This window comes from Cladophialophora psammophila (genome assembly GCF_000585535.1).
Source record: "Cladophialophora psammophila CBS 110553 chromosome Unknown aczJe-supercont1.13, whole genome shotgun sequence".
Lineage (NCBI taxonomy): Eukaryota > Fungi > Ascomycota > Eurotiomycetes > Chaetothyriales > Herpotrichiellaceae > Cladophialophora > Cladophialophora psammophila.
This window is the reverse complement of record NW_006912934.1, coordinates 656,184-674,512: the sequence shown is the minus strand read 5'-3', so window position 1 is coordinate 674,512 and position 18,329 is coordinate 656,184. Positions and strand designations below refer to the sequence as shown.

General features: G+C 49.4%; 6 protein-coding genes across 6 annotated transcripts; 5 read left to right on the top strand and 1 right to left on the bottom strand.

The window, feature by feature from the left end:
- Positions 1-360: 360 nt before the first annotated feature.
- Positions 361-1,371, top strand: A1O5_08355 (uncharacterized protein; the record flags this gene model as incomplete). Its single annotated transcript, XM_007748937.1, has 2 exons — positions 361-681; positions 742-1,371. The coding sequence occupies 2 exons, from the start codon at positions 361-363 to the stop codon at positions 1,369-1,371; spliced, it is 951 nt and encodes a 316-aa protein (XP_007747127.1).
- A 1,316-nt stretch (positions 1,372-2,687) lies between these two features.
- A1O5_08354 (uncharacterized protein) lies at positions 2,688-3,332 on the top strand (the record flags this gene model as incomplete). The annotated part of the gene is made up of 1 exon (XM_007748936.1): positions 2,688-3,332. The coding sequence occupies one exon, from the start codon at positions 2,688-2,690 to the stop codon at positions 3,330-3,332; it is 645 nt and encodes a 214-aa protein (XP_007747126.1).
- Positions 3,333-3,600: 268 nt separating this feature from the next.
- Positions 3,601-4,605, top strand: A1O5_08353 (uncharacterized protein; the record flags this gene model as incomplete). Its single annotated transcript, XM_007748935.1, has 1 exon — positions 3,601-4,605. The coding sequence occupies one exon, from the start codon at positions 3,601-3,603 to the stop codon at positions 4,603-4,605; it is 1,005 nt and encodes a 334-aa protein (XP_007747125.1).
- Positions 4,606-5,380: 775 nt separating this feature from the next.
- A1O5_08352 (acetyl-CoA acyltransferase) lies at positions 5,381-6,824 on the top strand (the record flags this gene model as incomplete). The annotated part of the gene is made up of 2 exons (XM_007748934.1): positions 5,381-5,862; positions 5,927-6,824. 2 exons carry the CDS (start codon positions 5,381-5,383, stop codon positions 6,822-6,824), a joined length of 1,380 nt encoding a protein of 459 aa, XP_007747124.1.
- A 375-nt stretch (positions 6,825-7,199) lies between these two features.
- Positions 7,200-8,487, bottom strand: A1O5_08351 (uncharacterized protein; the record flags this gene model as incomplete). The annotated part of the gene is made up of 4 exons (XM_007748933.1): positions 7,200-7,651; positions 7,721-7,884; positions 7,989-8,247; positions 8,334-8,487. 4 exons carry the CDS (start codon positions 8,485-8,487, stop codon positions 7,200-7,202), a joined length of 1,029 nt encoding a protein of 342 aa, XP_007747123.1.
- A 3,960-nt stretch (positions 8,488-12,447) lies between these two features.
- On the top strand, positions 12,448-14,229 carry A1O5_08349 (uncharacterized protein; the record flags this gene model as incomplete). Its single annotated transcript, XM_007748932.1, has 3 exons — positions 12,448-12,739; positions 12,774-13,314; positions 13,365-14,229. 3 exons carry the CDS (start codon positions 12,448-12,450, stop codon positions 14,227-14,229), a joined length of 1,698 nt encoding a protein of 565 aa, XP_007747122.1.
- Positions 14,230-18,329: the final 4,100 nt, after the last annotated feature.

The window sequence follows — 18,329 nt, the reverse complement described above, 5'->3', positions numbered from 1 at the left end:
ATGTTTATGTATTTTGTCTGACATTGTGAATATTCCATTAGGGTCTCGGCGTACTTGATATTTTTGGAAGCAGCCGGCCGGGAAGGGCAGGTTAGGCGTATGCCGATGACCATTTCGTGCGATAACGCACCAACGGCAGCCAATCAACCTGCTTACTCATTCCATGGCCTTTCCATTTACGGAGTGCTACTAACGAGATAACGGAGTCTTCCGATCAGCCAAGCTTTTGGATTCTCAAGTGGCTTGTACGACTACCTCGTACCTAGGTACCTTTTCCATCAATGTTGCATCTATCTCAATTTTCCACCTCAGTTTTGCTTCTCAGGACGAGTGCCGTGATCTGTGTTTCTGCAGTTCACTATGGCTATCACCTACGGAAACGGACAGTCTGCGTTCACAATCCCAACCGTTGACCTGACAGCCTATCTTAACGACCCAGATTCTTCTGAGGCTGAGAATATTGTGGCACAAATTCGTGCTGCTTGCACGACCAGCGGTTTCTTCCAGATCACTGGACACGGCATTCGAGAATCACTCCAAGAGCGAGCCTTTGCTGCGGCGAAGGCGCTGTTCCGTCTACCAGAGGAAGAGAAGCGCGGTCTCGGTGGAAAACCAGGGCGTGGGTACGAGATTATTGGTACCCAGACGTTGGAGGACGGCAAGAAGCCCGACTTGAAAGAGGTATATTGCGGTCCTATGTCGACCTCATCAGTTTCAAGTTTCAAGCTGACACCTCTCGAGGGATACTTTGTTGGCCGCGAGATCCCTGGCAACAAGCCCCCATTCAGACCTTTTCAAGAAGCAAACATCTGGCCTAATCAAATCCCAGAGCTGGAATTTAAACAGCCCTTGCTAGAATATCACCGAGCTTTGTCTGACCTTTCGTTTCAGCTCATGCAGATCTTGGCCCGAGGTCTGAACAATTTCGATACAAGCGTGTTCAAAGATTTCTGTCGAGATCCAATTGCTGCAATCCGTCTTCTCCATTACCCTCCGCACCCCAAATCCGACGATACAACTTTGGTGGGCGCTGGTGCGCATACAGACTTCGGAGCCATCACCCTATTGCTCCAAGATGGCCATTCCGGTCTGCAGGTCTTGAACCAATTCACCAAAGAATGGATCGACGTGCCACCTCAAGAACACGCATATGTGGTCAATGTCGGAGACATGCTAGAAGCCTGGACGAGCGGCACATACAAAAGTAACATACACCGAGTTATCAACACTTCTGGGACGGACAGATACTCTATACCTTTCTTCTTGGACGGCAATGCAGATTGTATCATCAAACCTCTTGATGGTTCCCAGGGCAAAGCATTCACGGTTGAAGAGCATATGCTGTCCAGATACGCTGCCAGCTACAAGTAGGAGCAGGGAGCCAATAATCTAGCCAGAAAAGCACGATAAAAAGGCGTCCCTTGGACCAGGTTATTACGATCAAAAGATAAGGCACTCCGTATTTTGGCAAATCGACTTTGATGTCCTCTTCGAATCATTTCTCACAGTGCGACCAGCCCACAGTTGGCCTTTCAAATGCTCTTTAGCAGGCAACGGAGATTTGCTCCACCCTAATTTCTGAAAGCCATACACTAATAGCGCCGAGTGCAGTCTCTTCAGCCGCACTGCACAATGACGTATCTTCAGCCTGATCTCAAAAGTTCCTTAAAAGAAGCAGGGACTCAGATCGCGATTTTCACCGAAGGCGGACCAAGCAGCCCAATGCACGAGTCTGCGCGGCATCAGCTCGCTCAACTTCATCGTAAAGCGCGCTCTGTCGTCGACCCTTTTGCAATCTATTACGAGAATACCTTCCATCAGGCTGAGGCTATTCATGCATGTGGCTTGCTTCCAGACCATGTTCCATTAGGCGAGCTCACGCCGGTGTTTGTCAGATAACCTTCCTTTTGCAGGGACCTTCCTTGTCAAGAAACCTCCTCCCTCCCGGGACTCGGTCTAGGAAATCGGCTTTCCCTCTCACAGAGGTCTTTCTAGAACCCTAAAGGCCCCATCGATCGCTCCTCGCTTCAATCTTTCATATTCCCAATTTTTGTTACATGTGTAGCAAGACTCTGCCATCGACGTCTGTTTTACAGCCCTCTGAACAATGGATGGTCCCTGGGAGCTACCCTCGAGACCGGAGCTGCGGCCTGGTCCAGCCTCATATCCGTCCACGTCCTCGCGCGAGCCTTCTCCTTATTCCAAACTTGGCAGCCGTTCTCAAGTGCCCCTCTTGCCAAATAACACCGACGTATCGGCTGACCCCGGAATTGTCTTTCTCTCTCGAAACAATAACTTGGTTGAAGATCGACCCAACTTGCCAAGGCCTCCCTCCGGTTAGCTATCCATTCATCCTTGTGTCTTTGAAATTTTTGGCTAATTTTTGGCTTTGGATAGTCGAATTGACTGCCATTCCAGACGTCAGTGACAGGCGTTTGGCGCCACTGAACTTCTGGCCACCCATTTTGAAATGGTATTCGACGCTCTTCTTGGCTGTATTATACCTTGGCACGGCCGGTGCAATTGCGGCACTCTGGCTCGCAGCTGGGACCAATGGGCAATACCACTTGTCGAGCGAAAATGTTCGCATGATATCCCGCTACTTCCCCTCTGCATTGGGTACTCTCAACGTCATTTTGTTTCGCCACCTTGTTCGCGAATATATCAGAATGAAGCCCTTTGTGGCAATGGCGGACCAGGGCGAGCAGGCGAGCTCTGGACAGGATGCCAACAAAAGTGTTAGCGGAGCTTTCTTTCCATGGCAGGACATCTCGGTCACCCGAGGAACGACCCCGATCATCTCCCTGCTTTGTCAACTTATGGTTGGATTCATCGTTAGCTTGAAGGTCGCGCTGCTAGCCAGCGGTCCTGCCATTAAACAGATCGGCGAGCAAGAAATTCAAACTACAGGTTGGACTCTAACACTTCGTGTATGGCCAGCTCTCTTCCTCATCATCGGACATATTATCATGACTGGTTATGTGCTTTGGGTCGCTTACCTCAATCGCCGAAAGTCGACTGGTCTCAGGTGGGACCCTGTTACCATTGCTGATTACTGTGCTTTGTTTGCACATTGTGATGTTGCAGAATACTTCTCATCCCTTGAATTGCTCCACAACCGCAACGCAAAGCAAGTCCTGTCGAAGAATCATCGATTTCGACTGGGTTACTGGGAAAAGCCCATTCCTGGGCCGCCTGAGAGATTTGTTTTGGTGTATGGCATTGGCACAACGTGGAAGCAAGCAGGTACATTGTGTGGATTCATTTGTATGGACAAGTGCTCACCGAACGACAGCTCGCGCACCAACGTCGTTCGAACCCAGCTGGTATGATCGGTTGATTGGAGTTAAAAAAGGACCTAGCCCGGTCGACGATTGCGCCAAGCACCGTGCCGACGACACACAACCACACTGCAACCAAGGAACATGGCCAGACTGCGAGCACTATCCCTACCGACATAGCCCCGGGTGTGGAAAGGGTTGGGTCTTTATTTCGGTAGTCCTGGTCTGGGCAGGATTCGCTCTTGCCATCTACGGACTGGTCAATGGCATAGGTTTCCATGGATTCCATCTTCGAAAAGACTTGAGCATCCCATCAAATATGTCGGTCTCTGCTGGCAATTATACATTACACTTGCCGCCCATTGATCCTACGGATCCAGAATCAAAGCTTGTCGTGTATGCATTACTGTTCCGTTCAGCCCCAGTGTATCTGGCTGGTGTCTTCACGGCCACGATTGTTGAGTGGGTGGACCTGAACATGCGATTCATGCAACCATTTATCAACATGTTTGGCAAAGCGGGGCCCGCTGCGGATACCGTTCTACTGGCATACATCACCACATCTCCATTCCAGGTACCTATCACGGCAATCGAGAAGGGCCACTATAAAGTCGCGGCATTCTCAATCTTGAATAGCCTCTCCCCGCTCTTCCCAATATTCATCGGTGGCCTCCTCCAGCTTGAGGATCAGGGTGGGAAAGTTTTCTTTGGCTTTTCACTATCGGCCTATATCGGTATCATGGTCTTTCTAAGTGCTTGGAGTGTTGCAATGCCGTTCGCCTACCCCATCCAAAAACGACTTCTACCTCGCCAATGTTACAGTATGGCGGATCTAATGGCAATGTGCCACAAGTCCTACTTTCTTCAAAGGGATTATCTTGACATTGCAGACAGAAGGCGCACCCCATCGAAAGACATCATGGAGGCTCGCATCCTTATTGAGGGCGACAGATTCTTGTTTGGTCACTACACCGACGACGAGGATAGAAGGCATATCGGATTCGACATCCATAGTACTGTGAACTATGACACCGGCATCATTGAGGAGAGAGGACTTGTGGAAGCTGTCACGCCTTCAGGGGAATTAGATAAGCTCGCAACTCAAACTGTCCGAACTATGACGAGTCTATTTCGAGCTTCGGGCACAGGCCAGAGCAGTGGCCAAGGTTTTTCGGCATGGCTACGGCGTATCCTACGAGTGCAACGAAAGGGTCCAGCAGAAACGGAGCTGAGATTCGTGACTCCTAGGGGATCTGCTACTGGTTCACACCTCGAGGGGCAACACGAGGCACGGCAGCGACCTACTGTAGCGTTCGCCCCTTGACATGGATTGGCTAAACAACATCTCGATGGCCCTACAGATGGAAGTAAATCATTTGGCTGGTTGGAGTTGTCCCGATCAAAACCAAGCTGATGTTTGTCGAAAATGTTGTATAGGGATGGGTATCTGGATGTGGGAAACTATACTTGGTGATATGGTAAAGACAAGTGTTCACTTCAGCAGGGGCAACGGGTATTTATTGCAAGAGCCATACACCTCGTGGTGATCTGGGAACCCGTTACAGACCCTTCTAGCCTTACAGGCTTTGGTTAGTAATCTACCAGCACGACATCGTTCACCTCTACGATAGGTCCTAGCGTTGACATCGGCAATACCTGCGCAAAGCCTTCAGGACTGCTAAAACCCATACGTTGTCTTCTGAACTTATGGCATTATTCACCACTATCCGCCGTCAACACAGGGATAGAGAATGTGTTTGATTTATTCATCTATCCTTCGCAAGCCTGGGTGTTTGGTCCTACTTGTACAGGCAGCGGGTTCTCGGGCCGAGGCATGTTCGCCGAGTTTCGAGGCACACATCACTGCAAAATGTACCTAGTTCTCACCCTCCAATAAGCTGTAGCAGATTCAGGATAGCTGGAGTGCGGGGTTTGAGAGTAAGCGAGTGAGCATACCTCGGTCCTCGTACTTGGGTGGATTTGGGGAGGTCGGTATGTTTTATAACGTAGGATGCTCCCCTACACTACAACCTGTCATCTTTGTCGACCAACTTTCGTCCTGAAGCCCAGTCCTACTTCGCCTGTCACATTTGTACACCATGGCCGGAAATGCTTACGTTCTGGGGGTTGGCATGAGTGCCTTCCTCAAACCCCGGCGACTCCGCGCATACACCGAGCTTGCCTTCGAAGCCGGAGTCAAGGCCATGCTGGACGCCAATGTGACTTACGACGATGTCGAGGCAGGCGTCGGCTGCTTCTGCACATTGCCTAGCTGCAGTGGGCAGCGAGCTTTCTACCAATTCGGCATGTCGGACATTCCCATCTACAACACAAACAACGCCTGTGCCACAGGCTCGACAGGGCTTCACATGGCGCGGAACTTTGTGAAAGGCGGCATCTACGACTGTGTCCTGGTCATTGGATTCGAGCAGATGAAGCCTGGTGCTCTCGGCGGCGGTTCTTCGGATGGTCCTAATCCTCAAGACCTCAGCGTGAAATTAATGAACAAGACCAGAGGTGAAGCCGAGTCACCGAAGAACCCACAGATGTTCGGAAATGCCGGCAGAGAGTACATGGAGAAGTAAGTGATTGATCGCTATCTCCAGACTTTGTTTACATGTTCTGACTGTTTTACCCTTTCTTAGATATGGCGCTTCTGCTGAAGACTTTGGAGAGATCGCCCGTATCTCGCATGAACACTCCTCGCGGAATCCGTATGCACAGTTCCGAGATGTCTATACGCTTAAGCAAATTATGGACTCGCCAATGATCCATTACCCTATCACCAAGCTTCAATGCTCACCCACTTCAGATGGAGCCGCGGCGGCCGTGGTCGTGTCACAGAGATTTCTCGACCTTCGACCAGAGCTCAAATCACACGCAATCCTCATCGCTGGACAAAGCCTCAAAACCGACACTCCAAATCTGTACTCTGGTAGCGCGATGGAGCTAATAGGGTTTACTACCACGGGACGCGCAGCCAAAGCGGCATATGCGGACGCCGGTATTGGGCCCAAGGACGTCAAAGTGTGCGAGTTGCACGACTGCTTCTCCACTAACGAGCTAATTACGCTGGAAGGACTGGGCTTTTGCGACGAGGGTAAAGCTCACTTGATGGTTCGAAACGGCGACATCACCTACGGGGGGAAGGGCCCGATCATCAATCCTTCTGGAGGCCTGATCTCAAAGGGACATCCACTGGGAGCCACGGGACTGGCTCAGTGCACCGAACTGACCTGGCAACTTCGCGGATGGGCCAACAACGGCCGCCTGGTCAACAACACCAAGTACGCCCTGCAACACAACCTGGGCCTCGGAGGAGCCTGCGTCGTCACCGTGTACACTCGGGCCGACGGCAAAGCCAACACCGACCGCGCCGTGTCCGACGAGGAAATCGCCCGTCTCAGCGGCCTGGGCTATAACCCTGCGGTGGAGGCTAAATGGGTCACGCCAGCGCAGGCGAGGAAGGTCCGGAGCAAGAAAGCCGACTGTGACTACGCGCTGGGAGAGACCATGAGCAAGCTCGAAAGTGTTAGACTGTAGGCGACAGATTTTCTTGTATCTCTAGCAAAACCGAGCAAAACTCTATCCTGGAATGAATAATAAACACCCTGTGAGCTGCCCCTTTTTCCTGGTACGTACGGACGGAGGGCTTCTTTCCAATCCCACGTTGCTAGCAATGCTGCTATGCAGATAGCACATATCGGCGGGGGGTTCTCAAGGCGAACTAAAATATCCTACTCTTATTGATTTGGAGGTGCATTTTATCTCGCATCGGCCCGACTTTCATGGCTTTTCAACTACTGTTATAGCTAGAACATGGTTCTTAAGTGCTATTATGTAGTCTTCAGAGTCAGATCGTTGCAAAGCAGCCAGCCAGCCCATGGTGCAGGCCAGTACGGACATGATGGGTAGCATCTACAACCTCGAGCCCCGGCCAAGTTTCACTTGGTGCGCTCGAGAGGGCAAGCTTGGGTAGTTGGGGCCTGCGCCCGCAGCCCTGATGCGCCAGGCGCCACCGTCGACGTCGATGGTCGCGCCATTGACAAAACTTCCAGTATCGGCAAACAGGAAGATAGTGGCGTCTGAAATGTCCTTGATCAACCCCAGCCGCTGCACGGGGACGCTCCTGATAAGGTCGTTTCGGAGAGTCGGGTCCGTCAAGCGCCTGGCGCCCTCGGTGTCGTCAATCAGGCCCGGCGCTATCACATTGGACGTGACTCCTCTCGGCCCGTACTCGAGAGAGATGCAGTCCGAGAGGGCATTGACGCCGGCCTTGGCCGCGCAGACGTGGGCCTGTGCGATTCGAGCACACTGGTAGTTTGTTGAGCTCACGAAAATGATGCGGCCGCCAGTCAGGCTCGACGAGTCTAGACGAATGGAAGAATATTCAGAACATGTCTCTGCGCCATTCTTCATCAGTGTTAGTCAACACTTACCCAAATCCTTGTTTGTCCTTGCCCGTTCTGCGGAAGCGACGAGGCGCGGCAGAGTCAACTTTGCCGTTATGAAAGAGCCCACGAGGTCAATGTCGACCACTGCCTTGAACGCGTTCGCTGATAGGTCGTCGATGGTCGAGACAAAGTTACCTGCTGCTCCAGCTCTGTGCCAGGGTGTATTATTCTTAGTCAGTGCCGCTAGCGAGGATGGATCCAGAATCACACAGAGATGATGTTGAAGGGTAAAGAGGCAATTGCAACAACCCACATGACAAAATCAATGCCCCCCAAGCGTTGCACGCAAGTCTCAACCGCCTCCTTGACACTTTCATGATTCCTCACATCCACCCCTCCGAGACCCAGCACGATGCTACCAGGCCGCACGAGTGCAATGTCAGCGGCAACGTTTTTGGCCTTGTCGTGATTACGCCCGACGATGCAGGCGTTGGCGCCCAGCGCGACAAGAGCTCGCACTTGGCCCGAGCAGATGCTCCCGGACCCGCCGGTACAGAATAACACCTTGTTGTCTGCGCATATTTGTGTCGAGGGAGCGAGCCAAGATTAGCTTAGTAGACTCGCAGATTGATGAAGGGCGTTGGTACGAGGTACATACCGAATAATCTCGGCCTCCACGATGTGCTTGAGAATTGTTCGACCGAAGGTGCCATTGCTTTGGAAACCTCCTGCAAGATCTTATCGTCGATACTACGTAGTATCACGAGTGATGCAATGGAAGAGATTTCGATGCTGGCTTTTTGGACAGCCATATTGCGGTCGCAATGCCGAGGCTGTGGATGGCGGAGTCACTCCGTGCTAGTACATAGTAGTAATTACTCGGTAGGGTTCAGTCCATTCCACATACTTATACTATCTATCTATGTAGTACTACTAGTACTAACCAAGTAGAAGCCATTATGATCCCTTCCTGGCTTGGGGTAATTTGCATTCAAGATACTCAAAGTAAGATAGTGGGTAAGATCGTTCAGTGGGCCGTAGTAGGTACGTCTTCGGGGGACGACAGACTTCCTGTACCGAGTACGTGGGAGATCGTCGAATACTAGCACCTCGCCTTTAGGCCACACAGCTCGTTCTTATAAGGACATGCGAGGGATTCCGCTCAGAAAATACATGTATATATGACTTCTGTCACCTGGACAAAATAGGACCATGTTGTCACGCTTATTACACAGCATAATAGGTCAACTGTTGGTGACTTGAGGTGAGGAAGGTGGACAGAGTGAAACTGAAAATCCGAGTTGCTGAAACCTTTCCACAGCCTCGCGGCGCCGCACCCACTAAATACAAACAGAACCTTCTCCACTAGAGAAGCATCTTCTCTACCATGGAAGAGCCTTCTTCGATATCGCAGAAGTTTCTCTATTATCGATAGCCATTCTCATAATGAGGGAGAGGAAAATCCACTGTACGCGTAAGGACAATTCAAGCTACAAAACCGACCACGTAGTATATAGGGTTATAATCCTAGAAAAGCCTTCGCAATCGACCATAGGATGTGGAAAACAGGGCTTCCCGTTCGCTCAGCCGTACTTAAGCCACATGCCGGTCAGTTAGTACTAAGGTGGGTGACCACTTGGGAATCCTGACTGTTGATTGTTTTTGCTAGTAATATTATTTTTGTTTCCCCTCTGCGGGGAGAACGATGGAGGAGACATGATGTCCTTTTTAACTGATTCAGATATAATGATTCTGCCGCTAGGGGAGGGGAGCAAAATGTGGACCAGGATTAATCCTAACTATGGAATGATACGCTGATATTAAGTCCGATGAACTACGATTGTGTACTTATCACGCACCGAAGCCACAAGATTGAGGCCATGATTCAGGATCAGAGCCACATCAGATATGGAATCGATCTGTAATTGATCACAGAAGTGAAGAGCAAATAATGTACAGGACACGTGTATGATAGTAAGTGTATTTTAAATTAGTAGAGTATAAGGGAAGCTACGATTGGACAGAAAGCTCTTTCCGAATCCGGCGAATTTCGTGATGCGTTAACACATGCTGAAAGAAGCCAGAATTCCAATCAATCTCAAGTTGCAATTTTTCTACGAAAAGCAGCTTACCTATATACTACATAAGTATATAGAGTAGTAGCTAGTGGAGTAATACAGTATATATTAGGTCTATATATATTATCTTGCCTCTCGAGTAGCTATAGTCTTCAACTAATTCCAGTTCCATCTCAGCTAGATTCTAAACTTGTTCGAATCGGTCTTAATTCAATTTAATCTGGTCTGGAGCCTGGCTGGAATCGGGCAAGAATAACCTTGTACTATTCGTAGTTCACAACGCGATTTCTTATAAGTATCAACGTGATGGCTGGACGCTGGTCGTAGAGGTTGTTATAAATTACCAAGGTATTTAAAAATATATAACGGTGTTATACCGAGACAAAAAATCCTACCTTGACTATACTGTGGATAACTATTAGGTACCATGTCGCCCTCCCCAATAGGTGTTAGATCGGTTCGAACTGGTTCGAATCGAGTCAGCCGGATCAGCGATTTAAGCACCAGACACGATTATAGCCCGGTCTGGACCCGATTCCAGATCGATTCGAATCGATTCGACTTACTTTACTCGCGAAATAATAAAAGAGAGAGTTCTCGATCTCAGTCGGTAGCACTTTTTCTCGGAATTTTAATTTTGATCTCTCAAATTTATAAACCGATCTCGAATCGGGTTAAATTAGTCTAGCCCACCTATCTACCCCTTAAATCGAGTCCAGCCCAGACCAGAACCGGAGTGGAACTAGGCTGGAGCCGGTTTAACAATGCTGTGCTCGACGGAGGACAGCGGGTGGAGGCACCTGATGAGTAGGGCTTAGTATTTAGGAATACTAGTGAAGGTTTGTTGTACACTCAGACTCATAGATCCTAATACTAGTAGTATTAAGTCCTTCTACGTACGAAACCGGATCACTCAGCTGTTCTGTCAGTAGGCCTGCGTAACTTTGAAAAGATTCGAATCTTCCGGAAAGGAAATAAATCAAGGGGGGTTCAGAGACACTTCACAGATTAGCCTAGGTATTATAGGTCATCACGCGGGGATTTCTTGGCATTTCCGCCGAAGAACTTTGGCTCGGCAGCGTTAACGGGTCAATTTTGGTGCACTCCTCCGTAAAATGAAGTGACTGGAGGCGCTCACTCGACACGAGCCATTTTTAGTCACCGCTTACTCCCACCCAAGTTATACTAATCAAACTTCACCAGCCTGTCTCTCGAGTGCCCTAGGTGGCGGATGGGGAAAAGGTATATGCGATGGATCACTAGTGCTAGACCCATGAGTACAATCTACAGCGGAAAATGCTCTAGATTCGTGAGGAACAAACCCAGTAACCTAAATGCCAAGATGCCACCCCCTCCCTTCCCCAGTCCGCCTTACGTCGAACGCCTACTTGCATACATCTCGCAAGGCATCCAAATCAGCCTGCGGTATTTTAGTGGTGTAAAAAAGCCACCCCACCCGCACTGCAGTCCCATCCTCCTTTAAACATCTGCGCCGACCGTCGTTGGTCCGCAGTCTTGTAGTAGGTATTCAGTGCCCAGCAGTGTTTGCCGTGCAATGAACGAGGAAGTGTGTCTCTAAGGGGCTTATAGAGGGGGATGGGTGTGCGGTGGGATTGGCTTTCGGCATCAAGCTACATAGTAAAGGCTATAAGGGGGACCACTGGGAGAGGACTCAGCCTGAGACACGCATGGCTCCTTCCTGGGCCCCTAAAAACTTGAAGAGCTTGGTTCGCGCCCTCTATCAAAGTGGCAAATACTCGTCACCCTAGACGTTGCATGCAGAGCCAACCGCGAAGTGCCGAACTGCTAATTAGATGGTTGCCTCTTTCAAAGGCGCTACTAGAGTTTTGGCATTCTTCAATTGTGCGCCGACAACGGTTGCCTGAATACTAGGCGGGAAAGAAACCTGTACCTAAATACTAGTATTTAATGTAGGTCATATTGCGTGCCCATCATGCATGTTCCCCCCCCACAGCAAAACTTGAAGAATTTAGCGTTGTCGTGGATCAAGTGCACTTTTCTCTGGTTTCTTGGAGGAAAAGATTATGGATATGGAGCCTTCCAGCCGCATTGCTTGGAAAAGATTTTCCTTGCCGATCTTCAACCGTTTCACTGGCAATGAAAGACCATTAAAACTGATCCAATCAGCAGAAAACCTTCGAAACGAGCCTGACGAAGATCAAGAATATCCGATGATACGATGTCGATTCACAAGCCCAAGTGCGGAAACGGCTTCTACCAGTGTGACGGATACTCAGGAAGTTGATCGAGGAAGTACTCGTCACAAATATCCCTATACACCACACCAGTGTTCCCCAGTGTGTGATGCAGATCATAGGTCTGAGGTTTCCGGCGAAGAGGAAGGCGCAGATGGATTTCCGAGACCTACGACTACTAGTACTATTTCACCTTCGCAACCTCATCATATTTCAGGCCGGACCAGTTACAAACGAAAAGTGCTCAAAGAAATTTGGTTATCCTTGATCTTGATTTTGTTGCCGATGCTCGTTATCCCAATTATATTTGTGGTCCTTGTGATCAAATATAGAGTGCAGTCCGAACGCAGCCTGTTTTCAGAAGTGCAAGGGGCAAGAGATATGCGACGACCGACACACGTACTGCTGAGCATCCCCGCAAGTGAGAGGCCCCTCGAAATCGCCATAGATGCACACTAATTAATATGGATCTATTAGCATGGGTGGTTTTTATTTCCTCTCGAGCCTCACAAGTGGCCGGCTTGCTTGCTGGACCTTTGATGACGCTCTGGACCTGGAGAGCCACACGGTCTTTGTTGTTGATGTCTTTAGAGGTGGAAGCAACAAAACTGCCAAATCCCTATCAGCTCAGCTTGCTGGTTGGACTTTGCATTTCATCGTTGGATGCGTTGTGGGACTACTTCACATACCGCCATTTCCGACAACGGAAGATCCCAAAACACGCACCTATTTCACCAGTTCTGACTCGAGCCGGGCGTGTATTTTACTTGGTACTGTTTCTCTCTTGCTCTGTGTTGGTTGCAGATACCGTCCTGCATTATACAACAAGCACTATCAATTTAGATGATGTCTCGGTGTCAAAACAGCTGGGGGAGTCAGGTCGCGGGCTTTCTGAGAGATGTTTGCAAATTAACCGCACTGATAACGCTGGCTATCCATGCTCGCGTAACATCGGCTTATCCGCATCAGATCCCAACGCATATTTACAGGAGCAGAACGAGATGTTCTATCTACGGCACAATACATCTGAAACTTCCGAGATTCGGCTGGCTCCCGCGCGAGGTTCGGCGTTGGGAGACACCGCAATGCTGATTCCAAAGTCGACTACATTATCCCCGTTTGTCGATTACCGCGCCTCAACTATTGGAATCTCGACTTCCTGCAAACCAATCACGGACAAATGTCAATTTGGTGTTTGGGGAACGAATGATGCCTATAGTGGATTCTACTGCAGTCCTTATTTCTATGGAGTCCTAGGCAAGACAGCCGTCATTGCCAACGATTCGACGACGACAGACGATCCAGACATTCCGCCTTTAGCCTCCAAACTCAGTCCGAACCTACAGTAAGCCATCCCATCAGTCTAAGCCTCTTTCTTTTCTGACTCTTGCATAGGATTGCGTTCTTTGAGGACGAAGCTCTGGGCATTCCTTACAATACGCGTGCGTACGATTTCAACACCGGCAAATCGAACACTTCTATCCCTCTACTGCCGGATGACAAACTTGTCAACGAGGTATGGGTAGCGGTTGCAGGAAGAGTTCCCACAAGTGCTCTACGAGCTGACAGCGAGTTGGGCGACGATTCCAACTTTTCCAAGGGCACTGAATTGCTTCTGAACATTGTCATTAGTTGTCGGTACCAGGCACTTGATGTTGAATATACCTGGTTCAACGGCACCGTGCAAAATGTTCGCCTCCAAAAATGTGACAATGGCACCATTTCTGAACTCTACCACGGCTACCGCACTCCCGCTTCCGTTTCTGGCACCAATCCAACATTGCTCGATATTCTGTCTCAAGCTGCAATGCAACTAAACACAACCGAGTTTTGCCGCACCTGGGCAAATCTGTTCTCGGCGGAAGTTATGAGCATAATTGGGGGTGTTACATCTCCTCGATCAAATACTCTACAACAGGATCGTACACCGCGGTTAGTGGTCAAAATCTGGATTCCGTCCTTGGTTTGGCTGCTTCTTTGCTGTCTGATGTACCCTGTCGCTGGAGTCACGCTCGCGATCCTCGCCACCGAAACTCCGCGAGCCGGTCATATACAAAGCGCGGTTTCAAGGATCAGTCTATCTGGGCTTGCAGAACAGGGCTTCCTAGCACAGCACGAAGAGTCAGCCGCTGGGACTTCTACAAGAGGGATCATGGAGGACGACTCTGTACGAGTGGGTTTTGGAGACGATTTGCGGTTTAAAAAGTGGGCTGTGAAAGCCAGATCCGCGATTCACGTCAGCGGGGCTGGTGAAGACTAGATGAAAGAGTTCTCATTGTAAACCATTAGCCTCCCTCTATAAACGATTGGCCTAACTGTCGATCAAATATGTACCAAAAATATAAGTGGCCCCGTGAAAAAGTCGATGAATTGCTGTTGGAAAGGATAGGGCTGTTGCAACTAAGATAATGACGCTGAAGAGTGGTAATAGATGTAGGAATAGATGCACTTAATTGTTCATGTAAAACCTGTCTGGATAGCTCCTATGATGGGTTGAACCCGAAGGAGACTCGGTTCTATAGAACTAGCTAACGGCCAATACTCTCGCCACAGCGGCTGTTACGATGATCATAACACGTAACGCGCACGAATATGTATATAATAGTATGGTCTGGTCTTACGTCTCGAGTCTGATTGCAGATATCCAATTCGAGGAATGGACATTTGAAAGCCGTACGATGGCGCACTAAGAATCATGAACTACTAGTATTAGACTGCCTTACTTGCCCTTCCACACAGGAAAGGTGAGGGGATCCGCCTTCCCGGAAGTATATAGACCTGTGTGCGATGCTCTGGCTCATCGCCCTTTGGATTTGTCCCCCTTATTAACAGGTAAGTATAGCTAGTTGCTGAATTGTTTGCCAACCCTTTACAACACCCTATAACAGGAAAGAACACAGCGTTGCCTCCTATCTATTGAACACATACACACCTAGGAACTAGTTAAATACAATTTACGCACTCTCCACTCTGTAGACACTATTAGATGCCTTGACAATGGGTGATTAGCACGTATGAGAACTCCACCTTCGTCTCGCCACGATACAATAATACCACAAGGAGATCACTTTCCCTGGCATGCTAGCTAGCAAATATCGATTCCTTCTCATCCTCCAAAGTTTGTGGCCGCCCATTCCACATGTCCGCTAGAGCCTAATAATTTGCGCGGCACATCATTAACCTCCTCTGCCACTAGGAAATTCATTCCGTTCCCTTAAGCACCTAATTCCTGGTCCATCCCCAGTACTCCACCTGCCGTGGCAAAATTCCCACCGAGCGAAACCAAGGTATAGTACATGATCCTTGACGTTAATTTGAAGTACTGGATACTTCTTGCGACCTCAGCACACCCAGTCCCACCATCTCGTTTACAGCAGACTTTCCTCTAGCGTTCTTGATCTCACCCTCACGCCCCGGACCATGCGGCATAGATCATGATAGCATATTTCGAGCATCCTTCCCTTTAATATCTGTGCACGCCCAGACAATCACAGATTCAGGCGCAACATCGATTTCTTTCGCGATCAAGCTCGTCCAAAATCCCAATGAGTTTCCCAAGCTCCTTGGCGGCGCAGGAGGAGTGATTGTACATTGCACAGCAGGCTTTTGGACAACCAGGCACCGGGTGGGGACAGCACCCTTCACAAGGATCCTTCCAGGCGCTGTAGCTTTGCGTGAGGCGTGTTACCACTATCATAGCATTCGTGACGAGCTCTTGCCGAATCGATTCGCGGTTGCCACCAAAATCTCTGCCATCATCGCAGGACCCCTGTGCGTGGATAGCCTGTTGGCCTGGTTGGCCAGAGGCCGTATAACCTCTGTCCGTGGGGATGTTGGCGAACACCCCAAGGAGACTAATGAGGAGGCAAAGTATAGGGATGATAGAAGCCATGTTGTCGAATAGATAATCTTAACTTGAGTGGTTCTGAATTTCGTGATCCTGAGAGATATGCTCTGGCTGGAGTGACACATCAAGAAGAAAACAGCATTCCCCTGGACACGTGTAAGCACAGAAGCGGGCGAGAGGGGATACTCATTTCAGCTGGCCAGCTCATGAGAGGGGTCGTCCAACCAACTCTTCCAGGAAACATCGCCGTAGCTCAAGCCAACAACTTCCGCGAGGCAGACACGGCGCAAGGCAGAGCATCTACACACTGGGGTAGATGGCCAAGGGGCAGGCCCTGGGAGGGGCAAAGAAAGTTTGGTTGCCTTGCCCAGCGTGAAGAAGAAGGAAGGGCAATCATTGGTTTCTCGTTGTGACAGCAGCAGCCATCGACGTACGTGATCACTTGACTGGAGCAAAATAACCGTCCCATTGGTTTGGCGCGTGGCCAAGCAACCAGTGAGTTGGCCATCTAAGCTTGCGGTGCTGCCTGAGGCCCAGGCTTTCGCGACGCCATTGGAAGCAGCTACGTAAAGCCAATGCCGAAGTCGGTCTTGGTTGCCAAAGGTTTAGAAGTCATCAAAATTAATCCTGGCTCCGTGTCTCCTTGGCCTTTACAAGAGGCTGCTACTAGTAGTTTCGTGCTCAACTTGGCATTCCAGGCCACAGATGTCTGCACAATCAGGCAGCGAAACGCCACAATGTTACTACTCTGCCACAGGGGATGCGGAAGCCCAGGCCAAAGGCCCCGTTCTTCTGCACCACAAGGTCGGAGGCAATGAACATGATCCCTTCGCGACAACTTATAAGTTTATGGCTTGCATTGGAACAAGGCTAAGAGCCTTTCAGTCTCGTATACTAGTATTCAACCCTCACCATCCCTCGCTGGCTCCTTCAAGGGACTCGGTATCAGGTGTACTCACGTACACACGAGACTCTGGTCCAAGCACTACGATATTTTGGTCATGAGAATGAGCCGTGTTCGTGTTTACCACGAGGGAGCCAAGATGTCGCCCGAGTCGTTTGAAGAAGTTGGCCAATATGGTCACCTTCTCCTCGGGCGACTGAACGGTTTTCAAAAGATCGTTGATTTTGCCTACACCCGCTTGGCTTTTGAGGTACCAGATATTGTATAATGGCGGGAATTACTACTGGTAGCTGAATCCACAATACCTCGAAAGAGCAGTTGGACTCGTGGATAAGTCCATGGAATTTAAGTTCCACACTCCAGGTATATATACCTCTCGCTTCAGAACGCTGAAATAGTATAGCAAAAAGGAATCGTATGATAGAGATAACAAAGGTGTGAAGCTTCTACAAGGTTGATATAATTACTGGAGAAAGTCTTTCTTGAAGTTGAGCTCAAGTCGCTGACACAGTAATACGCGATCACTTGTTTTTGGGGTCGACTACGCCGAGTGGCGACGCATTCAGCCATGCCTAGGCATTTATATCAAGCAAGTCCCCCACAAAAAAAGCGCTTTGATAGGAGCACTTGCGCAAGGAACAGGGCCTTTCATTCTGTCGGGTTACGTCAGGCATTTCCTAGGCAAAATTCCACTTGTTGAAGCAGCAAATTAACCCATCTTCCAGATTGTTCGATAGATGAAACATGAGGAAAGATCGATACCAAAGTAAGCAGCGATCTTTTCACCGGGGCTGGCTTTTCACTCTCTTTGCAGTTCCTTCAGTAGATGTGCTTGCGGTCCCAGGGACAACGGGATCTTGGAGATTAGGCTGTGTGGTGGACGGTTTCCATTTAGTGTTGATACCTTGGTGGTGTGCTCTTATCCTCTACCTACATAATTAGCGTACTGCTTGAACACGGAGCTACGCACGATCTCCAGGGTAGTACTTCTATCGCAAATCCTGAATTCGAGGTTAGCAAACTCTTATAGAGCATTTCAAGGCGAGCCCAGAGATGGCCAGTGTATCTTTTGCAAGACTGGTCTCGGAAACTTCTTTGGAGCAACATGCTCTCCTTTGTCCTTGCTTCAATCTTGCTTTGCTCAGGCTTTTCTCTGTTTTGTGTCACTACTTCCACAAGCCAATGGTGACCACAGAGGAACACAGAGAGGTTAACGAGGTTCGTGGCCAAGCTAAGCATGTCTCGAAGACGAAGAAGATTCAACATAGTACCTTTCGACACTGTCCTGTAGTGGTTACACTTGCTCCTCCACATTCTACCCTTTATAACATCCCCCGTTGGATTCTGGTACCGTACCTAGATGGTGTCTCAGTTCTATGAGAAAGAAATGCGCCCGGAAAAAGCTATCCTCTCCCGGTGAAGAGACGACCCCCCGCTAACATCTACGACTAGGTGTAACTGCCCCCAATCTTGGAATTGCTAAAGACTCTATATGGTGGTGCTCAGCCATAAGGAAGCCTCGGCTTGATAAGTTAGCATAATGGGATAGCTCCACGTAGGGCGACGTAGCACGGGACCGGCAGAAACATCGGATTGAAAACATCAACTT